The sequence below is a fragment of the Carcharodon carcharias genome, chromosome 12 (assembly GCF_017639515.1).
Source record: "Carcharodon carcharias isolate sCarCar2 chromosome 12, sCarCar2.pri, whole genome shotgun sequence".
In the NCBI taxonomy this organism is placed as follows: Eukaryota; Metazoa; Chordata; class Chondrichthyes; order Lamniformes; family Lamnidae; genus Carcharodon; species Carcharodon carcharias.
The window spans coordinates 124,183,947-124,203,722 of NC_054478.1; the positions used below are offsets into that span (position 1 = coordinate 124,183,947).

General features: G+C 42.3%; 1 protein-coding gene across 3 annotated transcripts in view; it reads left to right on the top strand.

The window, feature by feature from the left end:
• The window catches only part of ical1 (islet cell autoantigen 1-like), a 135,004-nt gene that overhangs the window by 73,654 nt on the left and 41,574 nt on the right, over positions 1-19,776 (top strand). For all 3 annotated transcript variants that reach the window (XM_041200922.1, XM_041200920.1, XM_041200923.1), the window contains 2 exons: positions 8,537-8,635; positions 13,575-13,666. In XM_041200922.1, coding sequence (XP_041056856.1) covers positions 8,537-8,635; positions 13,575-13,666 — 191 coding nt within the window. The remainder of the gene's footprint in view (positions 1-8,536; positions 8,636-13,574; positions 13,667-19,776) is intronic.

Below are 19,776 nucleotides of genomic sequence, written 5' to 3' on the forward strand. Positions count from 1 at the left end.
TTGCATCACCAGCAAGGTCAGCATTTACTGCCCATCCCTAGTTGCCATGGTACAGCAGAACGACTTGCGAGGCCATGTCATAGAACAGTTAACAGTCATCTTAAAACATACGCATAAAGTGCTGCAGGTTAGCAATGGAAAAAGTTGGGCCTTTTAAGGACCTCAAGACAAATCCTTCATGTAGAGACAAAGGATATGGCTGAAGTATTAAATGAGCACCTCCATCTTCACAAAGAAGGCGAATGATCTGAACATTACACTCAAGAAGAAGGGAGCAATTGTAGACAGGATGGTAATAGATAACCTCCTGTGGCTATTCCCCTGCAAAACAGATATACTGCTTTGGATACTGTTGGGGGGGGGGGGGGGGGGGGGGTGGGGGGGGGGGGGGGGGGGGGGGGGGGGGGGGGGGGGGGGGTGGGGGGGGGGGGGGGGGGGGGGGGGGGGGGGGGGGGGGGTGGGGGGGGGGGGGGGGGTGGGGGGGGGGGGGGGGGGGGGGGGGGTGGGGGGGGGGGGGGGGGGGGGGGGGTGGCCTCCCAGGAAAAAGCAGCAACAGCCAAATTTGTTGCACTGCAGTTGGGTCTGCTGCACAGGGGAGGAGTAAGTGTGGGAATGCAATAGTTATAGGGGATTCAATTGTAAGGGGAATAGATGGGCGTTTCTGTGGCCGCAAACGAGACTCCAGGATGATATGTTGCCTCCCTGGTGCTAGGCTGAAGGATGTTTCAGAGTCGCTAGAGGACATTCTGAAGGGGGAGAGTGAACAGCCAGTGGTCGTGGTACACACTGATACAAACAGCATAGGTTAAAAAAAGTGATGAGGTGCTAAAAGCAGAATATAAGGAGTTAGGAAGAAAGTTGAAAAGTAGGACCTCAAAGGTAGTGATCTCAGGATTGCTACCAGTGCCACATGCTAGTCAGAGTAGAAATAGTAGGATATATTGGATGAATACGTTGCTGAAAAGATGGTGTGAAGGGGAGGGTTTCAGATTCCTGGGGCAATGGGACTGGTTCTGGGGGAGATGGGACCAATACAAACTGGACTGGTTACACCTGGGCAAGACTGGGATTGATGTCCCAGGGGAACATTTGCTAGAGTCGTTGGGGAGGGTTTAAACTAATATGGCAGGGGGATGGGAACTTATGTAAGGAGTCAGAGGAAGGGGAATCAAAGACAAGAACAAAAGACAGAAAGGGGAATAAGAAAAGTGATAGGCAGAGAAATCAAGAGCAAGAATCAAACAGGGCCTCAGTGAAAAATAGTGGGAACGGGACAAGTATTGTTAAAAAGACAAGCCTTAAGGCTTTGTGCCTTAAGGCGAGGAGCATTCGCAATAAAGTGGATGAATTAACCGCGCAACTTGATGTAAACAGATATGATATAGTTGGGATTACGGAGACATGGCTGCAGGGTGACCAGGGATGGGAACTGAACATCCAGGGGTGTTCAGTATTTAGGAAGGACAGACAAAAAGGAAAAGGCGGTTAAGTTGCATTGCTGGTTAAAGAAGAAATTAATGCAATGGTGAGGAAAGATATTAGCTCCGATGATGTGGAATCTTATGGGTAGAGCTGAGAAACACTAAGGGGCAAAAATCATTAGTGGGGGTTGTATATAGACCCCCAAACTGTAGTGGTGATGTTGGGAATGGCATTAAACAGGAAGTTAGAGGCGCATGCAATAAAGGAACATCTGTAATAATGGGTGACTTTAATATGCATATAGATTGGGCAAATCAAATTAGTAACAATCCTGTAGTGGAGGAACTCCTGGAGTGTATATGGGATATTTTTCTGGACCATTATGTTGAGGAACGAGCGAGAGAACAGGCCATCCTCGACTGGGTATTGTGTAATGAGAAAGGAATGATTGGCAATCTAGTTGTGCTCCGCTTGGGGATGAGTGACCATAATATGACAGAATTCTTCATCAAGATGGAGAGTGACATAGTCGATTCTAAGACTTGGGTCCTGAATCTTAATAAAGGAAACTACAATGGTATGAGGCGCGATTTGGCTATGATGGTTTGGGAAACGTTACTTAAAGGGATGACGATGGATGGCAATGGCAAACATTCAAAGAATGAATGGGTGAACTGCAACAATTGTTTATTCCTGTCTGGCGCAAAAGTAAAACAGAAAAAGGTGGACAAACCATGACTTACAAGGGAAATTAGAGATGGTATTAGATGCAAGGAAGAAGCATACAAATTGGCCAGAAAAAACAACAGACCTGAGGCTTGGGAGCAATTTAGAATTCAGCAAAGGAGGACCAAGGGATTGATTAAGAAGGGGAAAATAGAGTACAAGAGTAAGCTTGCAGGGAACATAAAAACTTACTGTAAAAGTTTTTATAGGTATGTGAAGAGAAAAAGATTGGTGAAGACAAATATAGGTCCCTTACAGTCAGAAACAGGAGAAATTATAATGTGGATCAAAGAAATGGCTAACCAACTAAATACATACTTTTGTTCTGTCTTCACAAAGGAGTACACAAATAACATACCAGAAATGTTGGGGAACACAGGATTTACTGAGAGGGAGGAACTGAAAGAAATCAGTATTAGTAGGGAAATGCTGTTGGGGAAATTGATGAGATTGAAGGCCGATAAATCCCCTGATAATCTACACCCCAGAGTACTTAAGGAAGTGGCCCCAGAAATAGTGGATGCATTGGTGGTGGTCATCTGAGATTCTATAGACTCTGGAACAGTTCCTATAGATTGGAGGGTAGCTAATTTAAGTAACTCCACTATTTAAAAAGGGAGGCAGACAGAAAACAGGGAATTATAGACCAGTCAGCCTTATGTCAGTAGTGCGGAAAATTCTAGAGCCCATTATAAAAGACTATAATAGCTGAGCACTTGGAAAACAGTGGCAGAATCGGACAGAGTCAGCATGGATTTATGAAAGGGAAATCATGCTTGACAAATCTATTGGAATTTTTCAACTAGTAGAGTTGATGAGGGGGAGCCAGTGGATGTGGTTCATTTGGACTTTCAGAAAGCTTTCAACAAAGTCCCACATTAGAGATTGGTGTGTAAAATTAAAGCGCGTGGGATTGGGGGTAGTGTATTGAGATGGATAGAAAACTGGTTGGAGACAGGAAACAAAGAGTAGGAATAAATGGGTCTTTTTCCGAATGGCAGACAGTGACTAGTGGGGTACCGCAGGGATCAGTGCTGGGACCCCAGTTATTCACAATATATATTAATGATTTAGATGAGGGAATTAAATGTAATATCTCCACATTTGCAGATGACACAAAGCTGGGTGGGAGGGTGAGGTGTGAGGAGGATGCAGAGATAATTCAGTGTGATTTGGACAAGCTGAGTGAGTGGGCAAAAGCATGGCAGATGTGGATAAATCCATTTTGGTAGCAAAAACAGGAAGGCAGATTATTATCTGAATGGCTATCAATTGAGAGAGGGGAATGTGCAGTGAGACCTGGGTGTCCTTGTACACCAGTCGCTGAAGGTAAGCATGCAGGTGCAGCAAGCGGTAAAGAAGGCAAGTGGTATGTTGGCCTTCATAGCCAAAGGATTCGAGTACAGGAACAGGGATTCCTGCAATTGTACAGGGCCTTGGTGAGACCACACTTGGAATATTGTGTGCAGTTTTGGTCTCCTTATCTGAGGAAGGATGTACTTGCTATCGAGGGAGTGCAACGAAGGTTTACCCAACTGATTCCTGGGATGGCGGGACTGACATATGAGGAGAGATTGAGTCGATTAGGATTATATTCGCTGGAGTGCAGAAGAATGAGGGGGAATCTCATAGAAAATTCTAGCAGGACTAGACAGGGTAGATGCAGGAAAGATGGTGGGGGAGTCCAGAAGCAGGGGTCACAGTCTGAGGATATGGGGTAGACCATTTAGGACTGAGATGTGGAGAAATTTCTTCACCCAGAGAGTGGTGAGCCTGTGGAATTCGTTACCACAGAAAGTAGTTGAGACCGAAACATTGTATGCTTTCAAGAAGGAGTTAGATATAGCTCTTGGGACAAAGGGATCAGAGGGTATGGGGAGAAAGCAGGAGCAGGTAATTAAGTTGGATGATCAGCCATGATCATAATGAATGGCGGAGCAGACTCGAAGGGCTGAATGGCCTACTCTTGCTCTTTGTTTCTATTAAGAGGATATATTGACATGGTTAGCATTACTGAAAGTTGTTAAGTTACCTGGCCCAGATGGAATGCATTCTGGGTTTCTCAAAGAAGGAAAGATAGAAATAGCAGAGACATTGTTCATAACTTTCAACCCTCACTGGATGCAGGACTGGAGTTTTGCAAATGTTACATCAACGCTCCGAAGAATTCATATTGGACTTGAAATGTTAACTCTGTTTCTCTCTCCACAGATGCTGCCAGACCCACTGAGCTTTCCTAGCAGTTTCTGTTTTTATTTCATATCTGATTAACTTGACTAAATTCCTTGATGAGGTAGCAGAGAAGGTTGATCCAAGATATGTGCGTGGGCTTTTGCAAAGCATTTGGCAAAGTGTCACACAGGAAACTTTTTAAGAAGTTGGACAATCTATGGAATTAAGAGCAAAGTGGCAGCATAAATACAGATAAAAGCAAAATACTGTGGATGCTGGAAATCTGAAACAAAAACAAAAATTGCTGGAAAAGCTCAGCAGGTCTGACGGCATCTGTGGAGAGAAAGACAGTTAATGTTTCGAGTCCACATGACTCTTCAGAACAAAAGAGAAGTAGAAATGTGGTGAAATATATGCTGTTTAAGGGGGGTGGGACAGATGAAACTGGATAGAAAGCCAATGATTGGTGGAGGCACAGGAGAGATTGCAAAAGATGTCATAAACAAAAGGTCGAAAGGGTGTTGATGGAGGTGATACTGGCTAAAGGAGGTGCTAATGGAAACGTTAAGAGTGGAAAGCAGGATGAGCCAGTGACAGATGGCCCTAGTGGGGGTGGGTTGGGGGAAGGGATCGAAATAGGCTAAAAGGTGGAGATACAACAAGGGATGGAAATAAAGTTTAAAAATAATAATAGAAATAGGTGGGGGGAAAAATTGTGTATACATAAAATTTTAAAAATAAATATTTGAAAAAGGGGATCAAAAAGGGTTGAGGATGGAGGAGAGAGTTCATGACCTGATGTTGTTGAACTCAATGTTAAGTCTGGATGGCTGTAAAGTGCCTAATCAGAAGATGAGGTGCTGTTCCTCCAGTTTGCATTGAGCTTCACTGGAACATTGCAGCAGGCCAAGGACGGACATGTGGGCATGAGAGCAGGTGGTGTGTTGAAATGGCAAGCGACAGGAAGGTCTGGGTCATGCTTGCGGACAGACCAAAGGTGTTCCGCAAAGCGGTCACTCAGTTTGCGTTTGGTCTCTCCAATGTAGAGGTGACCGCAATAGGAGCAGCGAATGCAGTAGACTAAATTGAGGGAAGTGCAAGTGAAGTGCTGCTTCACTTGAAAGGAGTGTTTGGACCCTTGGACAGTGAGGAGGGGGTAAGTAAAAGGCATTGCACCTTCTGCAATTGCATGGGAAGGTGCCGTGGGAGGGGATGAGGTGTTGGGGGTGATGGAGAAGTGGACCAGGGTGTCCCGGAGGGAACAGTCCCTGCGGAATTTCGATGGGGGCGGGTGAAGGGAAGATGTGTTTGTAGGTGATTAAATACAAGAATTGGCTCAAAGATAGGAGGCAGAGGATGTGATGGATGTTCTTTAGACTGGGAAGTAGTTTGCAGTGGTGTTCTCCAAGGAACGGTTAGGAGCATAGGAACAGGAGTCGGCCATTTGGCCAGTTGCGACTGCTCCACCATTCAATTTGATCACCGCTGATCATCTACCTAAGTGCCACTTTCCCACACTATTTCCACACCCCTTGATGTCATCAATCTCCAGATATCTATTGATTTCTGTCTTGAACATGCTCAATGATTGAGCTTCCACAGCCCTCTGAGGTAGAGAATTCCAAAGATTCACCATTCTCTGAGTGAAGAAATTCCTCCTTATCTCTGTCTTAAATAACCTATTCCTTATCCTGAGATTATGTCCCCTGGTTTTAGACGCACCAGCAAGGGGAAACATCTGCAACTACTCTGTCAAGCCCTGTAAGAATTTTATAAGTTTCAATGAGGTCACCTCTCATTCTTCAAAACTCTAGGGAATACAGACCCAGTCTCCTCGATCTCTCCTCAAAAGAAAATCCCGGCATCCCAGGGATTAATCTGGTGAACCTCTGTTGAACTCATTCTATGACAAGTATATCCTTCCTTGGATAAGGGGACCAAAACTGTGCACAATATTCCAGGTGAGGTGTCACCATGGCTCTGTATAACTGCAGCAAAACATCTTTACTCCTGTATTCAAATACCCTCGTGATCAAGGCCAACATACCATTTGCATTCCTAATTGCTTGCTGTACCTGCATGCTAGCTTTTAGTGACTCTTGAACAAAGACACCCAGGTCCCTTTGGACACCCGCACTTCCCAACTTCTCATTATTTAAGAAATACTCTGCCTTCTTGTTTTTTCTACCAAAGTGAATAGCTTCACACTTATTCATGTTACAAATTTGGAAATATTGCAATTGGTTCCCACATCCAAATCATTTATATAGATTGTGAACTGCCATGGACATAGCACTGATCCTTGCAGCACCCCACTAGTAACATCCTGCCATCCTGAAAATGATCTGTTTATTTCTACTCTGCTTTCTGTCTCATAACCAATTCTCAATCCAAATTAGTATGTTTCCCACAATCCCATGCGCTCGAATTTTATTTAGCAACCTCCTGTGTGGGACCTTATCAAAAGCCTTCTGAAAATACAAATACGCAACACTCACTGGCTCTCCTTTATCTATGCTACAAGTAACATCCTCAAAAAAGCCCAACAAGTTTGTCAAAAATGATTTACCTTTCATAAATCCATGCTGACCCTGCCCAATTTTACCATTCCTTTCTAAATATCCAGTTATCACATCTTTAATAATAGATACTAAAATTTCCCCTACTACGGCGTCAAACTAACAGGCCTGTAATTCTCCATTCTCTTTAATTTAATTTTTGTAAAGGATCTAGACTTAGCATTATAAAGACCATAAGACATAGGAGCAGAAATTAGGCCATTCGGCCCATCGAGTCTGCTCTGCCATTCAGTCATGGCTGATAAGTTTCTCAACTCCATTCTCCTGCCTTCTCCCCGTAACCTTTGAAAGTTTGCAGGTGATATGAAACTTAGTAATTTAGTAGATAGTGATGAAGATGACAGGATGACAGACAGAATGATGAAGTGGGCAGATGGATTTCAGTGCAGAAAAGTGTGAAATGATATATTTTGGGAAGATTAATATAGAAAGACAGTATACTTTAATAACATTTTGAAAAGCGTAAATGAGCAGAGAGATCTTGGTCCTTTTGGGAAAATTCTTAAAGGTGGCATGGCAAGTTGATGCAATTAAAAAAAGTTAGTTGGCTTTATAAATAGAGGCATAGAATGCAAAAGCAAAGAGCTCATGCTAAACTTTGTAAGTCATTGGTTAGACTTTAACCTTTAGGATTGTCAGCTAAGAAGTGACCAAATAGAGATTTTCAAGATGATGAGAGGTTTTGATAGAGTAGATAGAGAAAAATTATTCCCTCCGACGAGTGAGCCAAAGGTCATGGACTTAAAAACTTCAGCAAAAGATCTAGAGGGGAGATGAGTAGAAATTTTTTTGCTCTGTGTTACTGGGATCTGCAACTCCCTGAAATACTGGTGGAAGCTGATTCCATAAATAATTTTACAAGGGAGTTGGACAGATTTTCTGAAGTTGAAGAACTTACAGGATTACGGGCAAAGAGCAAAGGTGTGGGATTGAGCAGTACAAAGAGCCAGCATGGGAATGAAGGGTGAAAGGCCTCCTTCTGTGCTTTGACTTCCTATGATTCTATATAGTCCAGATTGGATGAGGATAGCAGGCTTCATTTCAAAACGACTTCTACTGACACAAGCCCTTTTTTATTTTCAGTTTTTGTCCTTTTTCCAAATTGAATTCAAATTCTGAAACCAGAATAGTGGGATTTCCTTTATCCCACTCCATGAATGTATCCCTATCTGCGAATTATTGAGTCACAACTTAACTGAACTGTGTATCAAGAATTGTTCAAATATATTTTGTTATTTATTAATTTTTGTTCCAAAGAGTTAAAAGTACTTTCTCCTCCTCTCCTTCCGTAGGCATTGCTCCATTTCCTGCTTGAGTTGGAGGGAAATCAGTCTATTTGTCAATGCCACTGTTGATAATCCTACTCGTTAGTACTCAAGAATGGGCTGAGGCATTTCTCTCATTTTTCTTCCACCCTGGCCTCATCTGTCTTGCTATTACTTTCCATTCAGAAGCATTGCATCTCTTTCAATGTGCTCCCCATTGGCACATCTGAGAATAGGAGCTTGCCTAGTCAGGCTCAATACCGTGCCCTGTCACTCAGTGCACTGCCATCATGTCACCTTTCCTTCTTAATTTCATTTGGCCTCCTTATCTATTTTCTGCTTAGAAGTGATGTGTTTTTTTTCTTCCACTAGAATACACTGCTTCACTTCTGGGAGAGGACTGCCCACGTGATGTCTCAGATTCATGAGAGTTTCAAGGGCCATCAGCCATACAAATTTACCACACTGAAGGTAAGATCGAAAGAAAGCATAAAGCAAAAAGAGGCCCTTCAGCCTATTGAGTCTGTTTCTCCACAAATTCCCTCTGAGAAATGGTCCCACGAGTTTTCTCTCTGACCTATCAAAACAACAGAGTTAATCCTACACTAAAGAATTGAGATTACAATTGATATTCTCATGGGAATTTAGCACACTGGTTGATGCCTGGAGAGCTTTATGCTCAACGTGGATTGAAGACACCTGCCTTCCTGTTCATTGCCTCCATCGAGCCTCCAGGGCAGCATCAGAGCACCTTGATGCGTTCTCACTACTTCATCAGAGGCAAGCTGACTTTATTTAGGCAATAAGCTATGAGCTGGCATACACTGCCTGAAAGGATGGTGGAAGCACATTCAAAATAACTTTTGGAAAGGACTTGGATAAACACGAACAGGAAAAGTTTCTGGTGCCGTGGGGAAAGAGCAGGGGAGTGAGACTTAATAGGATAGCTCTTTCTAAGAGATGGCACAGGGACGATGGGCTGAATGGCCGCCTTCTATGCTATATTATTCTATGATTATATCTATGCTCTATAATTTATTCAATCAGAAGTATTTCCCTGGTGTCGTCTCTAACAACTACAGGTTACCTTTAGGTAGCATCATGGACACATGATTTGTGGCTCCATCTTACAGATGTGCATATCTGTATAGAGTGGCTTGCAATGGTTGTACACCTTTATCATTAAAATGATAATTAAAATGAGCAAGCAACACAAATATCACAATGCTTGAGTCCCTTGTGACAGATTGTGAGCAGCATTGGATTACTAGGCTTTGTTCATACAGTACATTAGGAACACGCATCATGAACAGCCAGAGGAACAAGCCCACATTTGCAAAATCCAAAATAAAATGTGTATTGTTCCATGTGATTCAGCAATTGGACACCTGGTGAATAATCCTGAACGTGCTGATAGCTACGCTAACAACCAATTTAAGATGATCAGTTGAGGTCGTAATGTGGCTCATTTACACTTGCTAGAAGAGGCATGCATTCATATACAGGGACCGTTCTCTGCAAATAAAAGGAATGTAGAAACATAGAAAATTCGAGCCTGCTCCGCCATTCATTATGATCATGGCAGATCATCCAACTAAATAGCCTGCTCCCGCTTTCTCCCCATATCCTTTGATCCCTTTCGCCCCAAGAGCTATATCTAACTCCTTCTTGAAAACATACAATGTTTTGGCCTCAACTACTTTCTGAGGTAGCAAATTCCATAGGCTCACCACTCTCTGGGTGAAGAAATTTCTCTTCATCTCAGTCCTAAATGGCCTACCCCATATCCTCAGACTGTGACCCCTGATTCTGGACTCCCCACCATCGGGAACACCCTTTCTGCATCTACCCTGTCTAGTCCTGTTAGAATTTTATAGGTTTCTATGAGATCCCCCCTCCTTCTTCTGAACTCCAGCGAATATAATCCTAACCGACTTAATCTCTCCTCATATGTCAGTCCTGCCGTCCCAGGAATCAGTCGGGTAGACCTACGCTGCACTCTGTCAATAGCAAGTACATCCTTCCTCAGTTAACGAGACCAAAACTGCACACAATATTCCAGGTGTGGTCTCACCAAGGCCCTGTATAATTGCAGCAAGACATCCCTGTTTTTGTACTTGAATCCTCTTGCTATGAAGGCCAACATACCTTTTGCCTTCTTACCGCCTGCTGCACCTTCAGTGACTGGTGTACAAGGACACGCAGGTCTCATTGCACATTCCCCTCTCTCAATTGATAGCCATTCGGATAATAATCTGCCTTCCTGTTTTTGCTACCAAAGTGGATAACCTCACATTTATCCACATTATACTGCACCTGCCATGCATTTGTATGTCCAAATCACACTGAAGCATCTCTGCATCCTCCTCACAGCTCACCCTCCCACCCAGCTTTATGTCATCTGAATATGTTCAAGCCTTGCACCTTTTTCAAATTACCTGGAAGCATGGGGAACCTATAGTTGCCTCTTGCTTTCTCCATGACAATGCTCAGCCTATCAAAGACAACTTGCCAAACAATCAGCGCCCTTTTCCGCTGCAGTATAAATTGTTGTGATCATTTGAAATTTCACTTTCTTGCATTTGTCCTAAGTGAAAAATCTCTGGTAACATGTCTCTCTTTTCAGCTATATTCAAGTATACTAGGTGGTCAGTCATAAATGGGATTGTGGGCCTTCTGATATAGTTTGAGCCCTCAATCTTAGTGCACATGGAAAATCAAACCAGGTACAATGCCATCCATTTGTGTGAATGTGACTGCAATCCCACCAGTCACCAGAAGGCATAATATCACATTTTGCCTGATTACGTGCATGTGAAGCACCTTGAGACATTTTACTATGTTAAACGGGGCTATTTAAAGGCAAGTTCTTGTTAATTTGTCAGCTTCCATTTTGTATTGAACGGTTACTCACTCTTAAAAGAAAGCACTTTAATTTATATGATACCTTTCAACATCTCAAAACATCACAAAAGGAATACACTGCCAACAGTTTGCTTTTCTGGTGTCACCACTGTTTTCTTTAAAGAGGGAGCAGATCTTTTCCAGGTCACACTGGTAACTTCTAGTCACCAATAGAGCAGCTTATCAAAGAGCTGGAAGCAGACCACTTGCCTGACATCCTGGCCACCTGGAGACCAGCGAGGTGTTCGATGTTTATTTATATATAAATAGAATAACAATGAATAGTCAGAACTCATTCATGGACAAGTGATCAACTAGACTTGCGTTACAAGCAGAGATTTCACTTTACACTGCATTCAGTGCTGTTGGTCAAGGATTTTCTGCAGAAGGTACACTGAGGCAACGACCTGCTGGAAGATGGGAAGAAATTGCATTTTTACTTAGTACCTGTAATGTTCCTGAGATATCCCAAATGTCAGGAAATGTGGCAGCCAATTTATACACCACAAACAATGGTGAGATAAATAACCCATGGATCTGTTTTTGTTGAGGAATGAATATTGACCAGGACACTGGGGAGAACTCCCTGCATCTCTTCAAATGATGCCATGGGATATTTTAAATCTATTTGAGAAAGGAGAGGGCAGACATGACAACAATACCATTAATTAACATTAATATCAGTCAGGGCTGACTAAAGCTGGACCCGAAGTTGTTTATTTTCAGGTTGCTAGTGACATTGTTCAAACAAATCGCCACCACTTCATACTCCAATACTCAATAAAATGTACAACTCATTCCCCCTTGCAATATTAAACCCAGGAATAATCAAACAGTAACAGAATTACCTGGAAAAACTCAGCAGGTCTGGCAGCATCGGCGGAGAAGAAAAGAGTTGACGTTTCGAGTCCTCATGACCCTTCAACAGAACTGAGTGAATATTAGGAGAGGGGTGAAATATAAGCTGGTTTAAGGTGGGGGGTGGGAGGGGAGAGAAGTGGGAGGGATAAGCAAGCAGTGATAGGAGCAGATAATCAAAAGATGTCACAGACAGAAGAACAAAGAGGTGCTGAAGGTGGTGATATCTAAACGAATGTGCTAATTAAGAATGGATGGCAGGACACTCAAGGTACAGCTCTAGTGGGGTGGAAAGACTAGCAGGGCATAAAAGATTTAGATTTAAAAATAATGAAAATAGGTGGGAAAAGAAAAATCTATATAAATTATTGGAAAAAACAAATTAAGGGGGAAGAAATGGAATGAGGATGGAGGAGTGAGTCCAAGATCTAAAGTTGTTGAATTCAATATTCAGTCCGGAAGGCTGTAAAGTGCCTGTGAAGGATCATCCTCCGCCATTTCCACTAACTCCAGCATGATGCCACCACCAAACACATCCCCCCCCCCCGGCGGGATTCCGTAGGGATTGTTCCCTCCGGGACACCCTGGTCCACTCCTCCATCACCCCCTACTCCGTGGCCCCCAACTATGGCACCTCCCCATGCCCATGCAAAAGATGCAACACTTGCCCCTTCACTTCCTCTCTCCTCACCGTCCAAGGGCCCAAACACTCCTTTCAAGTGAAGCAGCATTTCACTTGCATTTCCCCTAACTTAGCCTACTGCATTCGTTGCTCCCAATGCGGTCTCCTCTACATTGGAGAGATTAAACATAAACCGGGTGACCGCTTTGCAGAACACCTGAGGTCTGTCCGCAAGAGAGACCCAAACCTCCCTGTCGCTTGCCATTTTAACATTCCACCCTGCTCTCTTGCCCACATGTCTGTCCTTGGCTTGCTGCGTTGTTCCAATGAAGCCCAACACAAACTGGAGGAACAACACCTCGTCTTCTGACTAGGCACTTTACAGCCTTCCGGACTGAATATTGAATTCAACAACTTTAAATCTTGAACTCTCTCCTCCATCCCCACCCCCTTTCCGTTTCTTCCCCCTTCCTTTTGTTTTTTCCAATAATTTAAATAGATTTTTCTTTTCCCACCTATTTCCATTATTTTTAAATCTATATCTTTTATGCCCTGCTAGTCTTTCCACCCCACCCCCACTAGAGCTGTACCTTGAGTGTCCTGCAATCCATTCTTAATTAGCACATTCGTTTAGATAATATCACCACCTTCAACACCTCTTTGTTCTTCTGTCTGTGACATCTTTTGGTTATCTGCTCCTATCACTGCTTGCTTGTCCCTACAACCACACCCCCCCCCACTTCTCTGCCCCCACCCCCCACCTTAAACCAGCTTATATTTCATCCCTCTCCTAATATTCACTCAGTTCTGTTGAAGGGTCATGAGGACTCGAAACATCAACTCTTTTCTTCTCCGCCGATGCTGCCAGACCTGCTGAGTTTTTCCAGGTAATTCTGTTTTTCTTTTGGATTTCCAGCATCCGCAGTTTTTTGTTATTATTATAGTAATCAAACAGTGTCTGGTTGTCATTTACAGGGTCTCTTTTCAGACTTTAAATATTTTGGTTTATTCTTTTTAAACATACAGAGCTTGCAGGACCCATTTAATCATCTGACTGAGGAGGAGCTTAACCAGAGTAAGGAAAAAGAGAAGGAATGCATAACTGATGACTTAGACAAGTAAGTTAAGATTCCTGTAATCACAAACAGGGGGGAAGATACAAGGATATAACTGCACCTCACTGGGCAGCAACTGCAGTGCTCACTTGTTGTGCACTCACTTTATGCCTTTCTTGGAGCAGGTTTCAAGCAGTTTAGGAAATAAGCCTGGGTAATATACAGATGTTGCTATAATACGTGTCTGTCTGAAGGGCGCGTGTGCAGTATATTGTAGGATGAGCGCAGTCTTCATTTTACTCCAATTTCCAGTGCTGCAAGAAAAATTCTTCCAGAGGTTTTCACTTACAGCCTTCCTTAATTGTCTGCCTGAGATCAGCTGAAATTGACTTGCGAGCTGGGGATCACAATTCTATTGATCATGTGGAAGAATTTCCTCACATCTGTAAATATTGGAATAAATTGGAAAGGGAGCTTACATATGATTTCCAAATCGCAAATTTCTGATAAGTGGCCTGAAATGACAAGCAAGATTGACTGAGGTTCATTGTAGATGTCAGCTGTGGCTCAGTGATGGCACTTTTGCTTCTCCGTCTGAAGCTCAAGTCAATTTAGCTCCTTGAGCCTGTTCTGCCATTCAATGAGATATGGCTGATCTATGACCTAACTAGGTACACTCACCTTTGTCCTGTATCCTTTTTATCCTTGATTAACAGAAATTTATCAATCTCAGCTTTAAAATTAACAATTGACTTCGCATTGAGTGCCATTTGCGGGTGCCTTTGTGTGTAGAAGTGTTTCCTAACTTCACTCCTGAAAGACCTGATGCTAATTTCAAAACAAATCACCCTTTAATCTTCGAAATTCCAGGGAATACAACCATATTTTGTCTTGGAAATTTAACCCTTGGAGTCCAGATATCATGTAGTAAATTTACACTGCACTCCTTCCAAGGCCAGTATATTCTTCCTAAATTGTGTCCAGAAATGAATGCAGGAGTACATGTGCTTACCAGGGTTTTGTATAACTGAAGCATGCCTTCTAATCTCTTGTATCTATTTCTCTAGCTATGAAGGCTAGCATTCCATTGGCCTTTTTGATTATGTTTTTGTATCTGTCCGTGACATTTTAATGATTTATGTACATGGTCCCCTGAGTTTCTTTGGACTTCCACTGTTTCCAGCTTTTCACTATTTGGGAAGTACTCTATCCTTTTTGAATCCGAAATGGACAATCTCACACATGCCTACATTGAAATCCATTTGGCGCATTCTAATATCTCTTTGTAATTTTATGTTTCCGTCTACATGGTTTGCAATGCTGCTTATCTTTGTGTCATCAGCAAATTTGGATTTCTATCCAATCATGTAAGTTGTTAATAAATATTGAGTACAGTAAGTTCCTTTTTTAATTCATCCTGTTTCAACATTGGTCAGTTAATGGGGCTCATATTTGAGTTTTAGCACTGGGAGCTTTGTTTTAAAGTTATTTTGTGCTGGGTCTGATATAGGGTTGTATGACCTGATTGATGTCATTTTGGAGCCGTCTTTATCTTGCTGACCCTCATTCTCGCTGACCCACCCTCTTGTCACCCTTCTGGCCCATGGCCTCTCCCACTTGCTGACCCATCCTCTCACCGACCCTCCAGCTCAGGCCTGCCCCCTGACCCTCCTGCTCCCTCTCGTCGACCCTCTCTCTCATCGACCCTCCAGCTCAGGCCTCTCCTGCTGCCTGACCCTCCTTCTCCCTCTTTGTCATTGCCGACTCTCGGGCTCATGGCATGAAGCATTCCCTGGCCCTCCCAGTCAATACCAACCCGCCAGCCCACGGCCTCTCCTGCTCCCTGACCCTCCCCACGGCCCTTTCTCTCACTGATCCTCTCTCTTACCACTTCTCCAGCTCACAGCTTACCTTCTGCAAGTTAGAGCTGCGCTTTCTGCCTCTCGCTGCTCATCCCCAGAGCCTTTGCTCACAGTGAAGGTTCAGGAGAGGGAGGCTCAGTGAAAGGGAAAGTGAGGGACCTGGATGTGTGGGGAGCGGGAGGTTTGGCCAGCAGGATTGGCAGGGACCAGGAGGGTTTGGGAGTGGCAGCAAGAGGAAGGGTCAGGGAACAGGGTGTGTGGCAAACTGGAGAGTCCACTACCAGGAGATGCAGTGAGCCGGAGAGGCAGCAGGTAGAAAGAGTTAATGTATTTATTTTATATTTTTAAATTTATTTTCCTTTAAAAGTTATTTCAATTTACCAATGTGAAATACTTAAGCCTACAGGGTACATAAGTTTTCATGTGTTTTTGCTGATGACAGAGGGTCTACAAAACCTAACTACAGCTTTTACATTGGTTGTAATAGGAAAATCTGATTTGCTTCAAGCTGTTTCACATACAGTTGCAATTTTCAGGAACGCAACTGTAACTTTAGTGAGAACTTGCTGAAAATTAATGCCCCAACACTAATCCTTGTGAGACATCACTAATCACATCCTGCCAGTTAGAATATTTGTCTATTATCCCTACTTTCTGTTCCATTCTGCTCAGCTAGCTTCCTAACCAGTTGCCTTTAATTCCATGAGCTTCAACTTTAGCTAACGGTCTCTTATAAGGGACTTTATCAAATACTTTCTGGAAACCCATATAAATAACATGGAAATTCTTCAATCTGCTACTTTAGTCACATCTTCGAAAAATTCAGTCAAGTTCATCAGGCATGATCTACCTTTTACAAATCCATGCCGGCTTTCTATGATCAGTGGAAAAATTTCAGTAACTTCATCCTTAACTATAAACTCTAGTAATTTCCAAACAACAGATGATAGGTTAACTGGTTTCCATCTCTCCCTTTTTGTAAATAGCAGAGTAATATGTGCAATTTCCCAACCTAAAGCAATGGTTCCTGAATCAAAAGAACTTTGAAAGATTATAGTTGGAACATCTGCAATTTTCTCACCTATTTTCTTGAAAACACTGGGATGAAAACCATCTGGTCTTAGAGATTTGTCACTCTTCAGTGCTATTACTTGCTTTGGTGAATCCTTCCTTGGGATGCAAAGTAATTATTTAGCATGTCTGCCATTTCTTTAATTTCATTTATGATATTCTCATTGTCAATTTTTAAGGAGCCCACATTGTTTTTAATCACTCACATTTCCCTGGTGTAATTTTAAAAGACCTCTCTCTTGATTTTGATATCTTTTACAGATTTCTTTTCAAACATCCTTTTTGAGGCTCTTACTAAAAGTATTGTAACTATTTTTTGTTCTTTGTATCTCTCCCATTCACCAGGATCTATGCTATTTTTTGCATTTTGTATGTCATTTCTTTTAGTTTTATGTTATCCCTTTCCTTTTTATTTGTCCAAGGCTATTTGCCCCTTAAGGGTATAACTGGTCATGTATCACATTAAATTCTTTTTTGAACCCCTCCCATTGATCTTAATTTATTTTACTTATTAAAAGATTTAATAAGCTTTCCAATTTACTATGGACAGTCTCTTTCATCCCGTTGAAGTCAGCCTTATCTAAATCTAGAATCTTAGTAGATGTTCCATTTCAAACACAACATTGAACTGAAACCACATGGTCACTATTAAATGTTCACATGCCATTAGGCTGTTAACTAAACTTGGCTCATTACTCAATAAATTTAATTTGATCTGCAACCCCCTTGTTGGTTCAAGCACATATTACTGCAGAAAATTGCCCTGAATACATTCAAGAAATTCACTACCTTTCAGACTGGAGCTTGACTCTTACCCCAGTCTATATGGAAGTTAAAATTCCCCATTAAAACCACTCTGCCTTTACTACATACTAAGTTAGATATGTTGTAAATCTAATCTCTGCATTAATGCATTCTTTGACTTCACAGCTGCTACGAGGAAGCTTATACACAATTCTCACTACAAACATAAATCCTTATCTATTTGGTAATACAGAACTTGAGTATTGCTGAAAAAAAAGAGGTTTTTTGTTGAAGCTTTTTGCCTTGCACTCATTAGGACAATTCGCAGGGAAATGCCAATGTCAGTGGAAGCAATAAATTTATACTGTATGAGAAGAGAGTGATTTGTTGGCAAGTGGACTCAGAATTGATAGAGGCATTGCCATGGAGAATGCACCAGTTGATGGTGACTGACAAGTAACTCCAAGCATTGTTTGAAATTTAAACCAGGCAGCTTGACTCTGATTGGTCAAGACATTGCTGGGGAATGAACCAGCGAAGGCTGTCACTTATTTTGTTTCGCTGAAACAGGTACAATGTGTGTACATGTTCTTTCTGTCTCCAAAGAAGGTCCTGTGTATTACAAACATACGAAATAGAAGCAGAAGTAGGTCAATTGGCCCCTCGAGCCTGCTCCACAATTCAATAAGACCATGGCTGATCTGTTTGTGTTTCGAATTCCGCGTTCACACCTACCCCTGATCACCTTTGATTCCCTTGCCTAACAAGAATCTATCTATCCCTGCCTTAAAAATATTCAGTGACCCCACCTCCACTGACATCTGAGGCAGAGTGTTCCAAAGTCGCACAACCCTCTGAGAAAAAATTTCTCCTCGTCTCTTTTCTAAAAGGGCAACCCCTAATTTTAAAACAATGCCCCCTAGCTCTGGTCTCACCCACAAGAGGAAACATCCATTCCCTATCCACCTTGTCAAGACTGTTCAGAATCTTATATATTTCAATCAAGTTACCCCTTAGTCTTCTAAATTCCAGTGGAAACAAGCCCACCCTGTCCAACCTATCCTCATAAGACAACCCGCACATTCCAAGTATCAATCCAGTAACCTCCTCTGAACTCCCTCCAACGTATTTACATCCTTCCTTAAATAAGGAGACCAAAACTGCATACAGTATTCGAGATGCGGTCTCACCTATGCCCTGTATAACTGAAGCATACCATCTTCCCTTTTATGTTCAATTCCCCTTGTAATAAAGGATAGCATTCCATTAGCCTTCTTGATTACATGCTGCGCTTCCATACTAACTTTTTGTGGTTCATGCATGAGAAAATATTGATCTCTCTGCACCTTGGAATTCTGCATGTGTTCTCCGTTTAAGTAATATTCTGATTTTTTTATTCTTCCTGCCAAAGTGAACAACTTCATATCTTCCCACATTATACTCCATCTGCCAGATTTTTGCCCACTCATGCTACATATCTATATCTGTCTGCAAATTCCTTATGACTTCTTCACAACATACTTTACTACCTATCTTTGTGCCATCTGCAGATTTAGCCACTATACCTTCACTCCCCTCATCTAAGTCATTGATATCAATTGTAAAAAGTTGAGACCCCTGTGGGACTCCACTTGTCACATCCTGCCAATCAGACCCATTTCTGCATACTGCCTGTTTCCTGCCAGCCAGCCAATCTTTTATCCAGGCTAATATGTTATCTCCTACATTGACCTTTTACTTTCCCCAACAACCTTTGATGTGGCACCTTATCAAATGCTTTTTGGAAATCCAAGTACAGTATGTCTGCAGGCTACCCTGTATCCACTGCACGTGTTACTCTTTCAGAGAACTCTAATAAATTGGTTAAACATGATTTTCCTTTCATAAAACCATGCAGACTCTTCCCAGTTACCCAGCTAGACCACTTTAATGATCGACTCTAACGATTGTACATCCCCACGACACATCAAGCTAACTGGCCTATGGTTTCCTGTTTTCTACCTCCTTCCCTTCTTGGATAGAGGGGCTATAATTGCTTCTTTCCAGTCAGATGGAACCTTTCCAGAATCTAGGGAATTTTGGAAAATTAACACCAATGCATCTACTAATTCATTAGCCATCTCTTTTAAGACCATAGGATGAAGTCCATCTGGATCCAGAGACTTGTCAGTCTGCGGCTCCATCAATTTGCTCAGTACTGTTTCCCTAGTGGTTGTAATTTAACCAAGTTCTGGTCTCCCCTCCACCTCCCGATTTACAGCTATTACTGGAATGTTTTTTGTATTCTCTACAGTGAAGACGGAGCAAAATATTTGTGCATTTCATCTGCCATTTCCACATTATCTATTAACTCCCCATTCTCACACTCCAGAGGACCAGTATTCACTTTACCTACTCATTTCCTGTTTAAGTACCCAAAGAAACTCTTGCTATCTGTTTTTACATTTCCAGCTAGCTTCCTCTCATACCCTAATTTCTTTCTCCTGATTAACCTTT